Raw genomic sequence first — 15,966 nt, 5'->3', positions numbered from 1 at the left:
CCAAAAATCTTTGCCTTCGAATTTTACCAATTTTATCTCGTTGGAAAGGTTTTAAAGAGATCTATGCGATGAGTACAAACAACAATATCAAATTTAGAGTTTTTACGAAAAACTTGGAGGCGTTTATCATTTTAGGCACAATTTTCAAAAATTGAATGCATAGCCATTATGAAAACCACCATAAAGGATGCATAACATATTATGTAGCGATATTTTGCTTTATACATCAACTAATTTTCCGTTGCAACTAATAAAATGATGTACTCCCTCCGTTTCACGAAAAATGATACTTTCACTTTAGGTACAATTTTCGAAAATCGAATGCATAGCCATTATGTAAACCACCACAGATGATGCATAACACATTATGCAGCCATATTTTGGTTTATGCATCGACTATTTTTCTTTTCAGGAAATGGTACTTTCACTCTGTTCCAAGAAAAGTGATACTTTCATTTTTTTTCTTCTTCAATTTGGTCTATTTTTCGACAAAAATGAAATTGTCGAAATTGTAAAAGTATTATTGTAGGGCTTTAGCCCACGGATGTGCAGCCCAATATAGTAGCTAGGGTTCTATTCCTGTTGTATATAAAGGACTATCTATGTAACACACTAAGGCTAATGAATAAAATATCTTTCTTTCCATGCCTCTTTATCTTTCCCTATTATCTACTGCAAAACGTTATAAGCACGAGCTCTTCCTACGCTAAAGAATTTTTTTTTCGAGTTCTTATCAATCGTTTAGGTCATCTGCAATTGGGGATTTATGGATCTACATATTGGTCGTATTAAATCTTATGTTCGTGGAGCACGTCTCCTGTTCGTGGTGGAGAAATTCCGATCCCGTAAATTGGTTCTTCCTCACAATCAAGTACGATATCTCAAGACAAGGTATCTCTCAATCGATCCTTTTCTTTGATAATATGCAACCTTTGTCGTTTCATAATCTATTATCAGAAAGAGTATGATTGGTGTATGTATAGATTAACCTTTGTTTATTAGTCTTTGGTTATGATTTTTTTCCTATGCTGTTTGCTATAAATGCAAAATGATTTTTTCTTAGTTTATCATATAGATTTTATAAAACCATTTACTTTTTATTTTGCAATCAACGATTATGATTTTGTCTTTTAAGCCTAGAGCTGTAGAACTACCTGTCTGATTTAAGACTCATTGTTTTAACATTTTTTAATTATTTTTTTTTGATCAGTATATGAAAATCTTCTGTCTACGTGTCAATGAAATATGTTAAGTTTTATCTAGTCATGCATATGCCATATTCATATTGTGTACGTATTATTTGTTTACAAATTTGGTCGATTTCTGTACCGTTAATATGAGGGATGATTTGTTTGTATTTGTATGTCATGGAATATCTTAATTGATTTGTTCAAATTTGTTTTGTGTAACGCCAAAATCTTAGGTTAGATTTCACTTAATCTTGTATAGTTTTGATTTTGTGATAATTATTTACTATAGTTATTGTGTGTTGTTACGTTTTTTCATAAATTTTGTTCTATTAGTTTTGGTAACGCCTCTATTATTATAAATTTGTTGTGTGTTGTTATATTTTTTCTCATAAATTTTGTTATATTAATTTTGTAACGTTTGTATTATTATAAAAACTAGGCCTTAACGGGCCTTGACGTTGGTTAATTTTGAATATCGTTCCAATTATGTCCCGAAAAATTATCAACTCTGATGCCAACATCTTTAGAAGATCCTTGACAGTGTAAAAATTATTTAACCCATTCGATCTCTTCCTCAATATCGTTTAACCTTTCCCTCAGTTGGAATTGTTTTTTACCAACCCTTCATTTTGAATTACTAATTGTGAAATGCAATTCAAAGGTCTAAAATCTAATACAATAAAAGGATCAATAACTGATTAGTAAGTTGCCTAACTCAAGTAACATCTCTTTGAAAAAAATTATTTAATGTATATAATATCATTCGGGAAAAATATCAGTTTTGAAAACTGAAATTCACAATTATATGTTCCAAAAAAATGGAAAGTTTTACGCGGAAGTAACTTTCTTAAATATATGCAGTATAATGCCATATATTCTCCGTGTTATTTGCCGAATCATATTGTTGATCTTCAATCCCCGGGGAGATATCTCCAAACCATATATGAACACTTACGTTTATCATCCATAGTATCAAGTCTAAACTTTTTTGAAGATAAAATTTGGACTTGATCCTCATCGATGATAATCGAAGATATCATAGTGATGCCAAAACAACACCAAATCTAACTCCTTTAAAATCCTAAGCTCATAAGGCTCCACGTTGAACGGTGACCCTCACCCACTCACAGAATTGTTCCGTTTCACTTTTCCTCATATGAGAGAAAAAAGAGGAATTCCCACATAAATTTCGCCCACAAAACATAAAAGATAAAACCAAAAAAAACACATACCAAACCCTAAGAACAAGTTTTCTGTTTCGCTCACAAAACATTAAAAAAAACAAAAAAAAAAACCCTTAAGAACAAACCCTAGGATATGCTTCTGAATTATGTAGTTAGGGTTCTTCTTTTGGGTTCTTGATTTGGAGCCGTTATTCAGCTGGATTTTGCACTGGGATTTAGGTTCGTACACTGTTCTTTTGATTGCTATAAGATTTAGGTTAATCAAAATCAAAGTTAGATTTCTGATTGTAGACTTTTCTTTTGATGGCAACCAAATCAAATTTAGGAACCACTTTCAAGTGGAGCATGTAGTGTTGGATAATCTAACATGTTCCTAATAATTTAGAGTTCACCGAAAATGAACTGAAATTGTGGGTTCTTAAGATACATTCTCATAATTTTGAGGTGTTTGTGGCCGAAGGAAACATTGAATACTGGCAATATATTCAATATGTGGATCTGTTGGAAGGGAATACTAATGGGTGTATGGCTGTATGCCATTTCGAAAACAAAAGTCTGCAGCAGGTTTGTGAGATTTTTTAATTAGGTCTCCTTATTTTTTGAGAAGGATGCTAATTTCTAATATTCTTTTCAACTTTATTGCAGCAAATGTACGGTGGCGGGGACAAAGGTTTTTCTCACATCTTGATAATTTTTTGATGGTATCGTTCTTGTCAGGGTCTTGGATACATTCATATTGTTATCTCTAATGGATGAGAATTGATATGTTCTGAAATTACGTTCTTTTGCAGTCGAGAGATTATGCGCCATGTGATAAGTAACAGTGCAGTAGCACCCACCATTAAAGGCTGAGTTGAATCAACACGGGTAGTCATGATGTATGGTAACTCTCTCCTATCTGTTATTTGTTTATCAATTTTTTGTAGTTTTTGAACGAGGAATTTTTGTTTTGTATAGTTTCTATTTCTTCTTACGCTGTTGTATAATGCCGACATGTAAAATCTAGGGAAGCTCATTGTGCCCTGTATAAGAAGAAAACTGAATAAGCATATCCTATTGAGTGACAAAAAAATAACTTCATAATTAGCATTTTTCTGAAAAAAATCCTCATTTGTAAGATGAGTTCCCAAGTTTCCTTTTTCAGTATTTTGGTATTGTAGGTATGGTTGGTGGAACCTAGAGGATTGACAGAAGATGAGCAAAAAAAGGGCCAAAGGGAACACATTGTATATCAATCTCCAGTAAAGAGATCTAGAAAGGAATCTATTTACTACATAGGACTTGGCTATTCCTAGAGCTCTGGAAATGTGCATGCCTGAGAGGTAATTACTTTGGTATTCGCTCTAACCATTATCCTAACTCTAATCTTAACTTATTCCAACAAAGAAGTCAGCTAACCCTGTTCAAAGTTCTGAATAGAATTGGCCGAGGGTTATTAATATTCGATCACAATCTAGTTTAAGTCTGCCCTTAAGCAAACATAACCATACACTAAGGCTAATTTTTTTTCAGAAACTGGGTTTGATCCTTTTTTGTGGGTTCTTCTGATTTCTTTGAGATGACGTATTTAAACAGAATTAATTGTTGAGAAGGGTAATAATTAAGTGCATGCTTTGGAAGAATGGGATTCACATGAGTGTGGAGATAAGTTACTTGATGCGGACAAAGAATGAGTATTTTTTTTATCATGAATTTCCTACTATGGTTCGCAGTTCTTAAAATGGTTTGTTGTCCATTAAATGCAGCAAGACTGCCTATATCCCGAGATCGTCCTCTCTTTTATTTTGGATGGCGTAATTAGCTTCATTGTGGTATGTCCAAGAATATTATTTTCATAATTGAGTCTTTAGTTTTTGTATTCTACTTGAAAATATATTATTTCCACATTACGAATTTGATTTTAATCCATCATATGTTTTGGTTATTGCTCTCAAGATTTATCGCATCAGATATGAAAATTTCTTTATAAGATTTCGACTATTTTGACTTTGTAACTCATGGGATCTGTTCCTGTAATCTTTCTACACAAAATTTGAGTTCACAGGATGCAGAAGAAAACAATTTAGATCGTGTTTGCAACAATGGGAGTAACAATGGAAACAACACAAATCTTCAAAAAGTGATTTTTAATGGATGTAGAAAGTGACCCTTTTCTTTAACTTGGTATCGGCTAAAATTCTCTTCTTTGTGGTTTTAAAGCTCCTTCTTAATTAACTTTACTCATATATATATTTTTACATAATTTGGTTAAATGTTTGAATAGTGTGGGCGTACTATAAAAGTTTTTTGAGCACTATCTATTGGTCACTTGAAATATTTGTATGGATTTGATTTACAACGGATCATTTGGGGAAAAATGCTAGCATTAGTGCTCGAAAATGCATATAGTCCCATGCCAGAAAGAAAAAATATTCCTATAACATGGAGTAATAAGGTAGAGGTTATAAACACTATCAAACTTATGTTCAGTGCATTACATATGTTTCATTGTGCTTGATTATATCCTAAAAGTAAATGGGATGTTCATGTGTCATTATAAGTTATATAATAAGAATCCTTATTTTTGCCATGACTTTTTTGTAGATAGACCTGCTTCCTCTGTTTAGCAATACACATTGAACATGTAAGGTATCTTGTGTGAGAATGCATTTTATTCAAGCTACTAGATATCTATTACCCCTTCGATCGCTTAGAATTTTTATTATATACTGATCTTAACTAAAGATTATACTTTTCATGTGGTTGCTGACCTTATCTTTTTTTGGACAGAAAGTCACTCTTCAAGCTCAAAGATAATTTACTTTCCCAGCATGCAATATAAAGATAAATTTCATATTTTCATATTATAGATGTTCTTGCAAAAGATAATTTCATATTTTGAGTTAACACTCGCACTATTCAATGAATACTGAGTCCAACACTGCCTTTAACTGCTTGCAGTGTTCAACACTGTCATAGAAGAGGGATCTTGCACCAATTAAAATCATTGTGCATCTTTAACTTTCCTCAGGTAAAATTCATATCTCATAAAGCATTATATGCTTCTCTCAATGCAATCAGGTACTGGTTCCATATCTCATAAAATCATTGTAGTATGATACTGGATATATAGTTGGATCTCCACCAGGTACTGGATCCATAGATGCTGGATAAGGGTAGTATGTTGTACACAATCCAACAAGAAGGAAAGCTCAGCAACAAATAAAAAGAGGCGTCATATAATTGTAGTTCTCTTCAATGTCATAACATCAGTTTGTTGGTCCTGGACATGGAGTATTCCGATCTGAAGTTAACTGTGACCTCAAGGATTAAGAGAACTTGAGTTGGGGTATTTGTCGGTTTGAAAAATTATTCATGATTAGTTAATCTTTACTCTATGCGTCTTTTTATTCTTCCTTCTATGTTCTGGAATGCATTACATGAAGAACACACGCTCAAGAAATAAGTCACTTAGAATAAATGAAGTACTACTGAGTTCCAAATTTACCATGGGATAACTTAGAACAATGGGATTCTTGGTTGTTCACCTGATGGAATCATTGGTATACAAAGAAATTTTAACCAAAATCTACAATTTCTACATGTATTACTATTCTTCTACCTTTTTCTTTACAAGTTATCTTTTGTTCACAAATGTACATATATTCTTGGACAGAGTTAGTGGTATTGCATACACTCCACATAAACCCTCATTTGCATTTCAGATGACCGTGTAAACCTTATTGGCCATGATACATGCGAAACATGTTGAGGTTAAATATAAGTATGTATCAACTCATTGCTTAATGGCTAATGGTGAAATCCGCGGTCGAGAAATTTTGAAATTTTGATTTGTGGAAGTCATATTCATGGGATGGAAGATTAACTCACCCTGAATTCGACCACTACCTCTGACCAATCTACTCTTAATTATGCTCTCTAATTTATATTACTGATAAAGAAATCATGAACTTACAAACGGTTGTACATTTTTAATCACCATTCAACATAAATACGATTGTGATGGAGCCTAATTGTATACATTTTTGGTATTATGTATCTCTTACACCTCAATTTTATCTTCATATTTAACATGATTAACCAAACCAAAAATCCTAAGCGACAGGACAGGGCAAGGCGAATCCGAACCACACCAAATCAAATCAGGATGGGGGGAGGCGAGGTGAAACCGAGCTTTACCACATCAAATCAGGACGGGGCAAGGTCGAGCCGAGCTTTACCAAATTGGGACTGGGCGAGGCGAAGTCGAGCTTTACAAAATCAAATCGGGACGGGGCGAGGCGAGCCAAAGCCGAGCTATACCAAATCAAATCGGGACGGGGCGAGGCGAGGTGAAGTCGCTCCTAATAAAAAAGGATCGCGACGGGCAGGGCGAAGCCGTGCAACACCAAATCAAAAATGTATCGGGACGGGGCGAGCCGAATCCGAGCCACACCTAATCAAAATTGTATCATGATGGGGTGGGGCGAAACCCCACGACACCTAATAAAAAATATGACTAAAAGGGCAAAAATTCCCGAGCGTAGCACGTGCACAAAATCTAGTTAGTTTGTATTTTTTGTAACAAAGTATGCCATCGTCCGCCAGAACCTTATAACCCAAAAAGACTTTAGTGAAACTGATTCAGAAATATTATTTTCGTTATAAGTTGTTTAGAGAATCCACAATACTTTATGCGTTCAATTCTGCTTAACATTCAGAGTTTATATAGTTCGCAGATTGTAGAGCAGTTTTAATTGTGATCACGCGATGATTATTTTGAATTAAGAATATCAGTTACAGCTCCTTGATTATTTCCCCCATATCCGGTTTAATAAATCTGTATATATATATTTTAATTAATACTGACAACCTGTTTATAGATTTATTGTTCTCCTAATATATTCCCAGTAAATGCAATAAATGCTAACACAATCACGGAATATATATATTTCCACTAAATTATGGGAAATATATTCTCAAAAATTTTCTACTTATGCAAATATATTTGGAGTCCAGATTTGTGCACCCTTCTAAAACCGGGTGCACATTCTTGCTCATATTATTGGAGGAAACATAAGGCTATACTACTAATCATCGATGACTATATATATCAAAAAGTAAATAAAATTTTCCATTTAAATCACATTCTAAAACATGTAAAAAGTGATGGACGTGGAAATCTCTAAAATATGGGTTTTCATCCGAGTATACATAAACACTAAAAAATATTCAAATTTTCTTAATTAGAATCCTGAATTTCTTAAAGATAACTAAATTGAATGAAAGTTAGGTACCAAGAAAATCAACCTAACACCAAAACAAAAAAAATGTGATATGCAAAATTTACCTTGAATGTATGGCCTAACTGCTCGATGCATTCCATCACCAAGTTTCGATGTCGCCGGACCTTACGGCTCTTTCTAAATGTTTAGTTTAGAGCGGGGATTTAAAAAGTAATGCAATTTATATACTTAAAATGGTTGGGATTAAAAGAGTAATGTAATTTATCTTCGCCCCTCTCTAAAAAAATACATTAAGGGTAAATCTACTACCGTAGGAAACTCCATCAACACCAACTTGGTTCCCAAAAATGGGTTTTGTATTAAAAGAGTATTAAAAGTTGTTTAGATATATAAAAATAAGATATTCGAATTAGAATTCAGAATCACTGAAAAAATCAGATTTATCTTTCTTACTTCTGTACTTCAAAAAAAGGATGTAAATTTAAAAGGTTCCATAAAAAATCTAATACTTAGTTATGTTACAGATTTATTTTAATTGCAGAAGAAACCCTGTTTTATGGGCTGATGCCATAAGTTTGGAGGAATACCATTTCATATAATCCAAATAATTCTTGACCATTGGATCATCAAAACTGTACTTCCAACCTTATGTGGTAGCTCCCTTGCTGTTGGTAACTGCAGTTCAAAAGTCTAAAAGAGGCAAGCCTCATATATATTGATAATAATCATCCGATTCAAAATCGGGAACGGTTACATGAGTTTGAAGACAAACCAGGGGACTTTCAACAATGATAGTATCACCATACAAACAACATACACATTCAAGCCATTTCACAGCATAGTTACATGACAGAAATTGAAGTAAAAACCTAACCATTCCAATTTGATTCATAGGTAGAAGAACTGGTTTAAATGGCTTAGTTTGGATAAACAGTATCACATCCAAAACGTATAACAAAACTACTATCAGTAGAGATGTTTGGATCCATAGATCCAACCATTTCTCAAGGTTTTTCTTAAAATCATAGTAGAACAAATAATGGTGTAAACGGATCCATAGATCCAACCAATTATCAGTGATTTTATCAAAGGTACAATAACACAGATAACAAAAATAACATGAATCGGTCGTCATAAAGCGGAATCGGTCGGAATCGGTCTTGGTTTTCATCTTCATCGGTCTTCTGAAACTGTTTGCTGTTGGTGTCTTTGGTGTTATTGTTGCTGCTGGTGTCTTTGGAGATACCGTTGTTCGTGATGATCTTGATTTTGGTGTTGTTCTTTGTGTTGTTGTTGCCGTCACTAATATTGCTCCGTCTGTTCCTTCAAGTTCTGTTCTTGTAAGAAGAACAAAAACCCTACTCTTAATCTGCATCAATACTAGAGAAGCAAACCCACTAATTTTCAAACGAGATAGATCTAATTGAAATAACACTTTAATCAAGTCAAGCCCTAAAAAGTACGATATCAAACCTAACAGGTTCTAGAAAAAGAAAAAAACACGAACAAACTAAAATAACTAAATAGATCTGAAACAGAAGATCGAATTAAGGTTAGAAGAAGTAAAGAAAAGATTGCGTCTGCTCAGATCGGCCTCAAAGAAGCAGATTTGAGCAGAAGAAGTTTTTAATGAGAAAAGTTTTCAATCGCTTGAGATAGGAGGAGAGGAAATATTTTTGTTCGATGGAAATAGAGTAGCATTAGCCTAAAATGAAGATCATGAATGAATATAATTATAGGTATTGTTTACATATAATATACTCCCTCCGTCCCTAATTAAATGACCTATACCATAAATAAGTGGAGTAATAGATTAGTATGATTATAAGAAATATGCAAAATTTGATAGCCATATTTATATTCATTAGATAGGTGTTTTAAAATGTTTTCCAATGATATAAAATTTACGAAAATCCGTTATATAGTTTGAGAAATAAATCATTTCTAAATTTATTGATAAATTTTAACTAGATCATCTAATTAGGGACGGAGTTAGTAACTTAAAAGGAAAGCTTTCTCATTCTGGCTAAACGCATGTCGACAGAGTAGTAAACGACAAACTGAAAGAACAAACTATAGGTAGACTTCGCTGCAGAGACCTAGGACCTAGCAATAAAAAGTGCAAATGACTAAGAAAAATGCAGTACTATCAAATTAATGCTTACCTCGTATGTCATGGACGTAGATTCCTTTGCAGGCACTGGTTTTCTTAATCTACCAAATGAGAGTACTCTCACAATAATAGGATGGGGTGAGAACCTATTTTTTCCACAGTACTTTTACCTGCATAAAAATGAGTTAAAATTAACAAAAAATGATAGTTGGAACCAAAATGCTCACAAAAATAAAATAAAATTATATAGCTGAATCTATGTTGTATTAGGTACTTTAACCAAAATGCTCGCCTAGCCCAGCGTCGCGCAGGAAAAAAAATTTGGTCATGTCTTGGCGCCTTGGCACCTTTTTTTTGCTAGTCGCCCCCTAGGCGAGAGCCCATGGCGCCTTTGATAACATAGAGCTGAATACATGAGTGCTCTCGACGAATTAATGTAGTGTTAAAAAGGTTCACTCCTCAAATGCGTACTCATGACTGCAAGGGCATTAGTTAGGCAATTAACTGATCACAATAGAACGTTTCTTTGGATCTGCTACAATCGAAGATGTCCTTACATCCTCAACGATGTTCCCTCTCCATTGACACATTGGTTTCACATATTGCGCACCATTTGTCATCCTCTCGCCAAAAACTTTCTTGCTGCATTCAGTGTATGCCAAATAATGCCATCCATTGCCGGCTGAGTGGGAAATGGATAATTTCCCGAAGCACTTTTTGGGAATGAAGGTAACCTATGAGGCCGTATTAATTTCTCGCAATTGTAAAATCCAAAAATGGGGTTTAACATAAGATTTCACAAAAAAATCCAAAAAAATCGAGTTTAGTCGATTTTCTTTGGCTTTCAGACTTTGGTAGAGGTAATACAAATCCCAAATAAGAACTTTCAGTCTGGATAGTCTAGAGAACATTACATGAGAATGGAGCACAACACAGACTAAGAATTAAAAAGGCAGACATGGAGGAATGAATACCTGGTGATGTTAACTTGGAGGAAACCCTTCGTCTCACAATGACAGTCTGAGATGATGATTTTCATTCCAACTTTCTCAATGTGACTAAGAGCAAGTCTTATGGTGAAATTCATCCATCTTCCATCTTCCACGCCACCTCAGCACTTGGAACTGTCGACGGAAGCGCAAGTGTAATGGTGGAATAGTGAAAACGCTATTCTTAATAGCACAAAAAAACGCTATTAAGAATAACACAAAAAAACGCTATTAAGAATAACACCCAGTGCTATTAAGAATAACATTTTTTTCTCAGCCGTTAGATTTCAAGAACTCATTTTAAATTTACGGATAAAAAAAAATGCTATTCTTAATAGCACTCAGTGTTATTAAGAATGACGTTTTTTTTCAGCCGTTAGATTTCAACAACTCATTTTAAATCTACGGATAAAAAGAAATGTTATTCTTAATAGCATTTTTTTGTGCTATTCTTAATAGCGTTTCTTGTCTTCTACTGCGCTATTCTTATTAGCGTTCACATGAATTCCACGGACCCTTCCACAAAACCGTGGAACTCTGCTTGGATTTTCTGTGGAAGACCTCAACTTGGAAGCCACTAGACTTGACATTTCATGATTTTTACACACTTGGAATAAGTTGGATTCCACAATAAGACTTGCTCTAATGCCGACGACGAATCAAATTTTTGAGTAAATGTGGAACAATTTGCTCATACCTGTCACTATCTAAGTGTCCTAGTCAAGTATATACTTGTTGCTAGATTATAAATGAAAGTAACTTACTTGAAGTAAAAATGACAATTCCAAAATCAGTTCCAACTCCCAAATAGAATGTCTAAGAAAGAAGACCAAAAACATGAACACAAACAGTTAAACAAAATTAAGTTTTGATAAGGGATACAATTTCAGGAGGTACACGTTTTCTTCTGAATTTAATTTTCTTTAAAGAATTTTAAACAACTTTCGAACTAAAGATGCTTATACCTTCGAGGATAGGATTCCTTGCTTGGACATAAATAAATTTGCCCCAGTAACCATAGAGAAGAAAGTCAACTTCCCATTTGAAAATCAAGAAAAAATTCTTCCACCGGCGACGGAGCGAGACGGAGCGAGTGAGGACTTTATATAACCACTTTTTTTTTTTTTTTTTTTTTTGTAAAATCTAAGTCATCAAATTGAAACAAAGAGATTGGAAATGGTTGGGGCTGAAAAATCGACTCCGGGCCACCTCACTGCTTTTAGTTTTTTTTTCCTTCTTCTTCCTTTCAACAAACTCTCCGTCAAATTTTAGTTTTTCTTTTTTTTTTCTTCTTCCTCCTCCTCCTCTCAGTTTCTTCTCGATTTCTCCTCTCTGAGCTTCTGGTGATATTAGTTCGAGTTTGAGAAGATGATTTCGAGTTTGAGAACACAAAGAAAGGATAGTTTTACCTGAATTGGATGTTGCAGCAGTTAAATGTGATGAACGGAGAGTGTTTTGGTCTGTGTTAGGGTTTGAAATTGAATTAGAATCGAGAGAAAAAGGGGAGGCTCTACTAATGGAGAAAACGAGAGCATTCAGAGAGATAAATTGAGAAGATGAAGAATAGATATCTGCCATAGATGGAGAATGGGTTTGTGTTTGAATCACTTGATTTGGAAGAAGAAACCAGAGAAGAAATTGATGGTGATGTTCTCAGTTGATGAAGAAGATGAAGAGGTTTAGATGAATGTTAGGACATGGGTTAATGGGTTCTCGAATTCAAGCAATAAAGGTGATGAATTGGGGAAGAACTGTGAGTTTGGTGTTCTGAAATTGCAATTAGGGTTTTGAATTTGATTCGAGTTGATGATGGCCGTTGTTGTGAATGGAGTTAGCTGTTGGTCTTGATTTGAAGATATGGTAGTGGTTCTGGTGATGGGTTGTAGATGAAGTTGCAGTTACAGAGATGGGGTTTTGGACAGTGACTTGAGCAAGTGGTGAAATTACAGTTGACAGTGATGCAGCTGCAGTTGGAAATGAAATGCTTTGCTGTTGCTGCATATGGCTCAGGTTGTGAGATTTCAAGACAGAAATTGAAGATGATGGTACTGGAAAAAACAATAGATAGAGTTGGCCTTGCAGGAATTTTGTTGCCGAGTCAAGTGATGATTGATTTGGTCTTGTAGCTGAGTGCAGAAGGCTGAAGGGTTTAATGGTGTTATGATAATAGGTTGTGCAGGCATGAAGCTACAGGTGTTGTTGGCACCAAGTCAGAATTGCAGTTCTGGCGGAGATACTGCAATACAGTAAATGGCATGTCCTATTTGAAGATTTTCAGAGGTTAGGGTTGATGTGTTTCTGGTTGTACCATTTACTGAAATTAGGGAGTGGACTGGTGCAGTTATAGCATCTTTACTCGATATGCCATTCTAGTCTGCTGTTTCAAAGAATTTTGGTATGTATTTTAATATAACTTATTTTGCAGTATTTGGTGTTTTGTGGTTGTATCAATTTGCTAATTAATGTGATGTCATTCATTTTCAATTTCAGGAAGATGGAGCTTAATGATCTTGATTTGTTGATTTGGTCATGGCCTTGAATTCCTTCAGGTGGTTATTGCTCACACTAATCATTTTCAACATTTTGTTTCTATCTATGGTTATTGTATAAAGCATAGTTGAACAGTTTCTGGGCTCTTAGACTTTCTTTCTAATCATACTTAGGGATGCACAACGGGTAGGGTGGGTAGGATATGGCCTATACCCGCCACCCTACCCGTTATTGGCGGTTAAGAAAAATTTCACCCGCCACCCTACCCGCCATTAAACGGGTAAGATCCTACCCAACCCATTCTCTGGCGGGTCGGGTAGGGTAGGGTGGCGGGTATAACCGTTTTTTTTTTTCTGCAGGAACAGATACATCATCAAGTACAACAGAATGGGCTATGTCTGAGATGATGAAAGTGAATTACAGGAACTAAACTAACAAGAGAAACTGTTGGTTCTTGTTGTACAGTTAAGAGTTTTCTGCACTTCTTGAGCAAGTAAATATACGTTTGGTGATCCAGAAGATGAACCTACTTCAGAAATTGAAGGAGGAGGAGTCGAATAAACGGGTGCTGCTGGTGTTGTACCTCTACCCCAAACACCACCACCGCCATGACCTCCAGCTACACCACCACCAGCACCATGATCTCCAGTTACACCACGACCAGCAAGTCAATCCACGTTTGGTGATCCAGAAGATGAACAAACTTCAGAAATTGAAGGAGGAGAAGGAGTCGAAGATATGGGTGCTGCTGTTGGTGTTCCTCTTCCTCTTCCCCAAACACAAATACCACCACCACCACCACGATCTTCAGTTTCACCAACACGATCTCCAGTTTCACCGCCTCCAAGACCTCCAGTTACACCACCACCACGACCTCCAGTTACACCACCACCACGACCTCCAGTTACACCACCAACACGACCGCCAACATTTCCACCACCCTGACCACGACCTCCAGTTTCACCACCACGACCACGACCTCCAGTGACACTACCACCCCGACCTCCAGCATCACCAACGCGACCACAAATTCCACGACCACAAATTCCACAACTTTAGCTTTCTTAGCCAACAACTAACAAGCATTGCAGCTCTTCATATTGACCTTCTTCTTCAATCATCTACGATGATGGAATAAGTACTAAGATCACCAAATAAATCTGCATACAAGTAATATCACAACAAGTTGAGTAAAGAGAGAAACAAAAAGAGTTTTAGAGTACTAGTTGAATGACCATAATGGTTTTTGATTAATCAATTCAAAGTGTGACATTATAGAGATATATAAAGACAACTCCATAAAACAGACGGCCAAAAAGAATGTAGGAGAAAAGCAAAAGGCAGTGAAGAAGTAGTGGTGGTGGTAGTCACTGGGATTTGGATCTGCATACTCAGTCAAATGTATCCATATCTATAGAATGCCAATCCAACAACATGTCAACAACGATCTTGAATAATGAATGTATATATCTTTAGGTATTTATTTAGACTACTATGTATAAAGTTACTGGTAGCTTATACGGTGTAAGAACTCTCAAAGATATATTCGCAGTCCTGTCTGTTGGTGACAGGCTCTGGACATTTGAGTGAGACTTGTTAGTTTTGCGCTGGTATTTGCCATATCTTGTAACAGAATGTAAGAAACTCTGATAAATATGATTTCGATTAAGAGTCAGGACTCAGGTGATCATTCTACTTCATCAGTTCTTTGGTGATTTTTCTACTGAGGTTTTCATCCGTTCAGGTTCAGGTGCACATGCCATATTTGATGGTGTTACGGGGCAGCCACATGGGGGCTTGATGAAGTTGGGTCTTAAGGTTTAGCAAGATGACCACTATATAACCTAACCACTTGCCTTCATTCCAAGGACTCCAAGTCTGAGACACTATTTTTCAAATTATAAGAAGCTAACAATTCATGTCACAGTTGATAGTTATAATACTTACATGAAGTAGAAATATAATAGTTATACTATAATCATCATTTATACGACATATAATAGTTATACTATATTCTAAGAAACTGAAAACAACAGAGACTTGACAAATGTAGGAGAATAAATGTAGGAAATTCGTGTACCTGACTCTAAGACGTCATCCTCCTTCTCTTCAGCTCCAAATGTAGATGGATCCATATCAATCGGTGTCCTTAACCAGTTTTGTAGGAGAATCAATGCTTCCACAGTTCGGGGTTTTAAAGAACTTCGGAAATGACCAAGTATTCGCTTTCCAGTACTGAAAGCAGATTCACTTGCAACTGAAGAGACGGGAATAACAAGCATATCTCTTGCTATAAGTGATAGAATATCAAATCTTGCAGCATTGCTTTTCCACCAAGTCAGTATATCAAACTTCGAACCATTTTTGTTGTCTTTTGTTGGTGAGTAAATCTGTTTTCACGTCTAACACTAATCCCTTTTTGTATTCCATTCTTTCAAGAAATAAGGCATCTAAGAATTTCTTCATTCTAGCAGGAGAGGCCGTGACGTATTTAACCACCGACCTGATTCTGCTCACTGAAGTATGATATTTATTCAACCCATCCTTAACAACTAAAGCTCATACGTGGGCAGCACACCTTACATGTAAATGTTTACCTCCTACAATCGACGATCCCCAACTTACAACTTTCTCTTGGACATATTCAATTGCTTTTTTATTTGCAGATGAATTATCGAGCGTGATGGTGAATACTCTCTCAAGACCCCACTCTATCAAACATTTCTCCAATGCTCTTCCAATATGCTCACCTCCATGACTAGTAATTTGACAGAA

The 15,966-nt window shown here is 35.4% G+C and overlaps 1 protein-coding gene and 1 long non-coding RNA gene across 13 annotated transcripts; one reads left to right on the top strand and one right to left on the bottom strand.

The window, feature by feature from the left end:
• Nucleotides 1–2,427: 2,427 nt before the first annotated feature.
• Nucleotides 2,428–5,853, top strand: LOC113297833. 12 transcript variants are annotated; one of them, XR_003333756.1, is made up of 6 exons: nucleotides 2,428–2,938; nucleotides 3,020–3,075; nucleotides 3,166–3,252; nucleotides 3,535–3,696; nucleotides 3,950–4,185; nucleotides 4,419–5,763. It is a non-coding gene; the product is annotated as an uncharacterized LOC113297833 (long non-coding RNA). The 12 variants fall into 12 exon arrangements; XR_003333754.1 differs by having other exon boundaries at nucleotides 3,535–5,384; nucleotides 5,502–5,853; XR_003333748.1 differs by having other exon boundaries at nucleotides 2,428–2,593; nucleotides 2,835–2,938; nucleotides 3,535–5,763.
• Nucleotides 5,854–13,859: 8,006 nt separating this feature from the next.
• On the bottom strand, nucleotides 13,860–15,473 carry LOC113294888 (glycine-rich cell wall structural protein 1.8-like). Its single transcript, XM_026543261.1, has 2 exons — nucleotides 15,272–15,473; nucleotides 13,860–14,194 (listed from the first exon to the last, which is right to left on the bottom strand). Exons 1-2 carry the CDS (start codon nucleotides 15,471–15,473, stop codon nucleotides 13,860–13,862), a joined length of 537 nt encoding a protein of 178 aa, XP_026399046.1.
• Between the last annotated feature and the right edge of the window lie 493 nt (nucleotides 15,474–15,966).

This window comes from Papaver somniferum, chromosome 7, assembly GCF_003573695.1.
Source record: "Papaver somniferum cultivar HN1 chromosome 7, ASM357369v1, whole genome shotgun sequence".
Taxonomy (NCBI): Eukaryota; Viridiplantae; Streptophyta; class Magnoliopsida; order Ranunculales; family Papaveraceae; genus Papaver; species Papaver somniferum.
The sequence above is the reverse complement of the archived record's forward strand: the minus strand, read 5'-3'. Positions and strand labels throughout refer to the sequence as shown.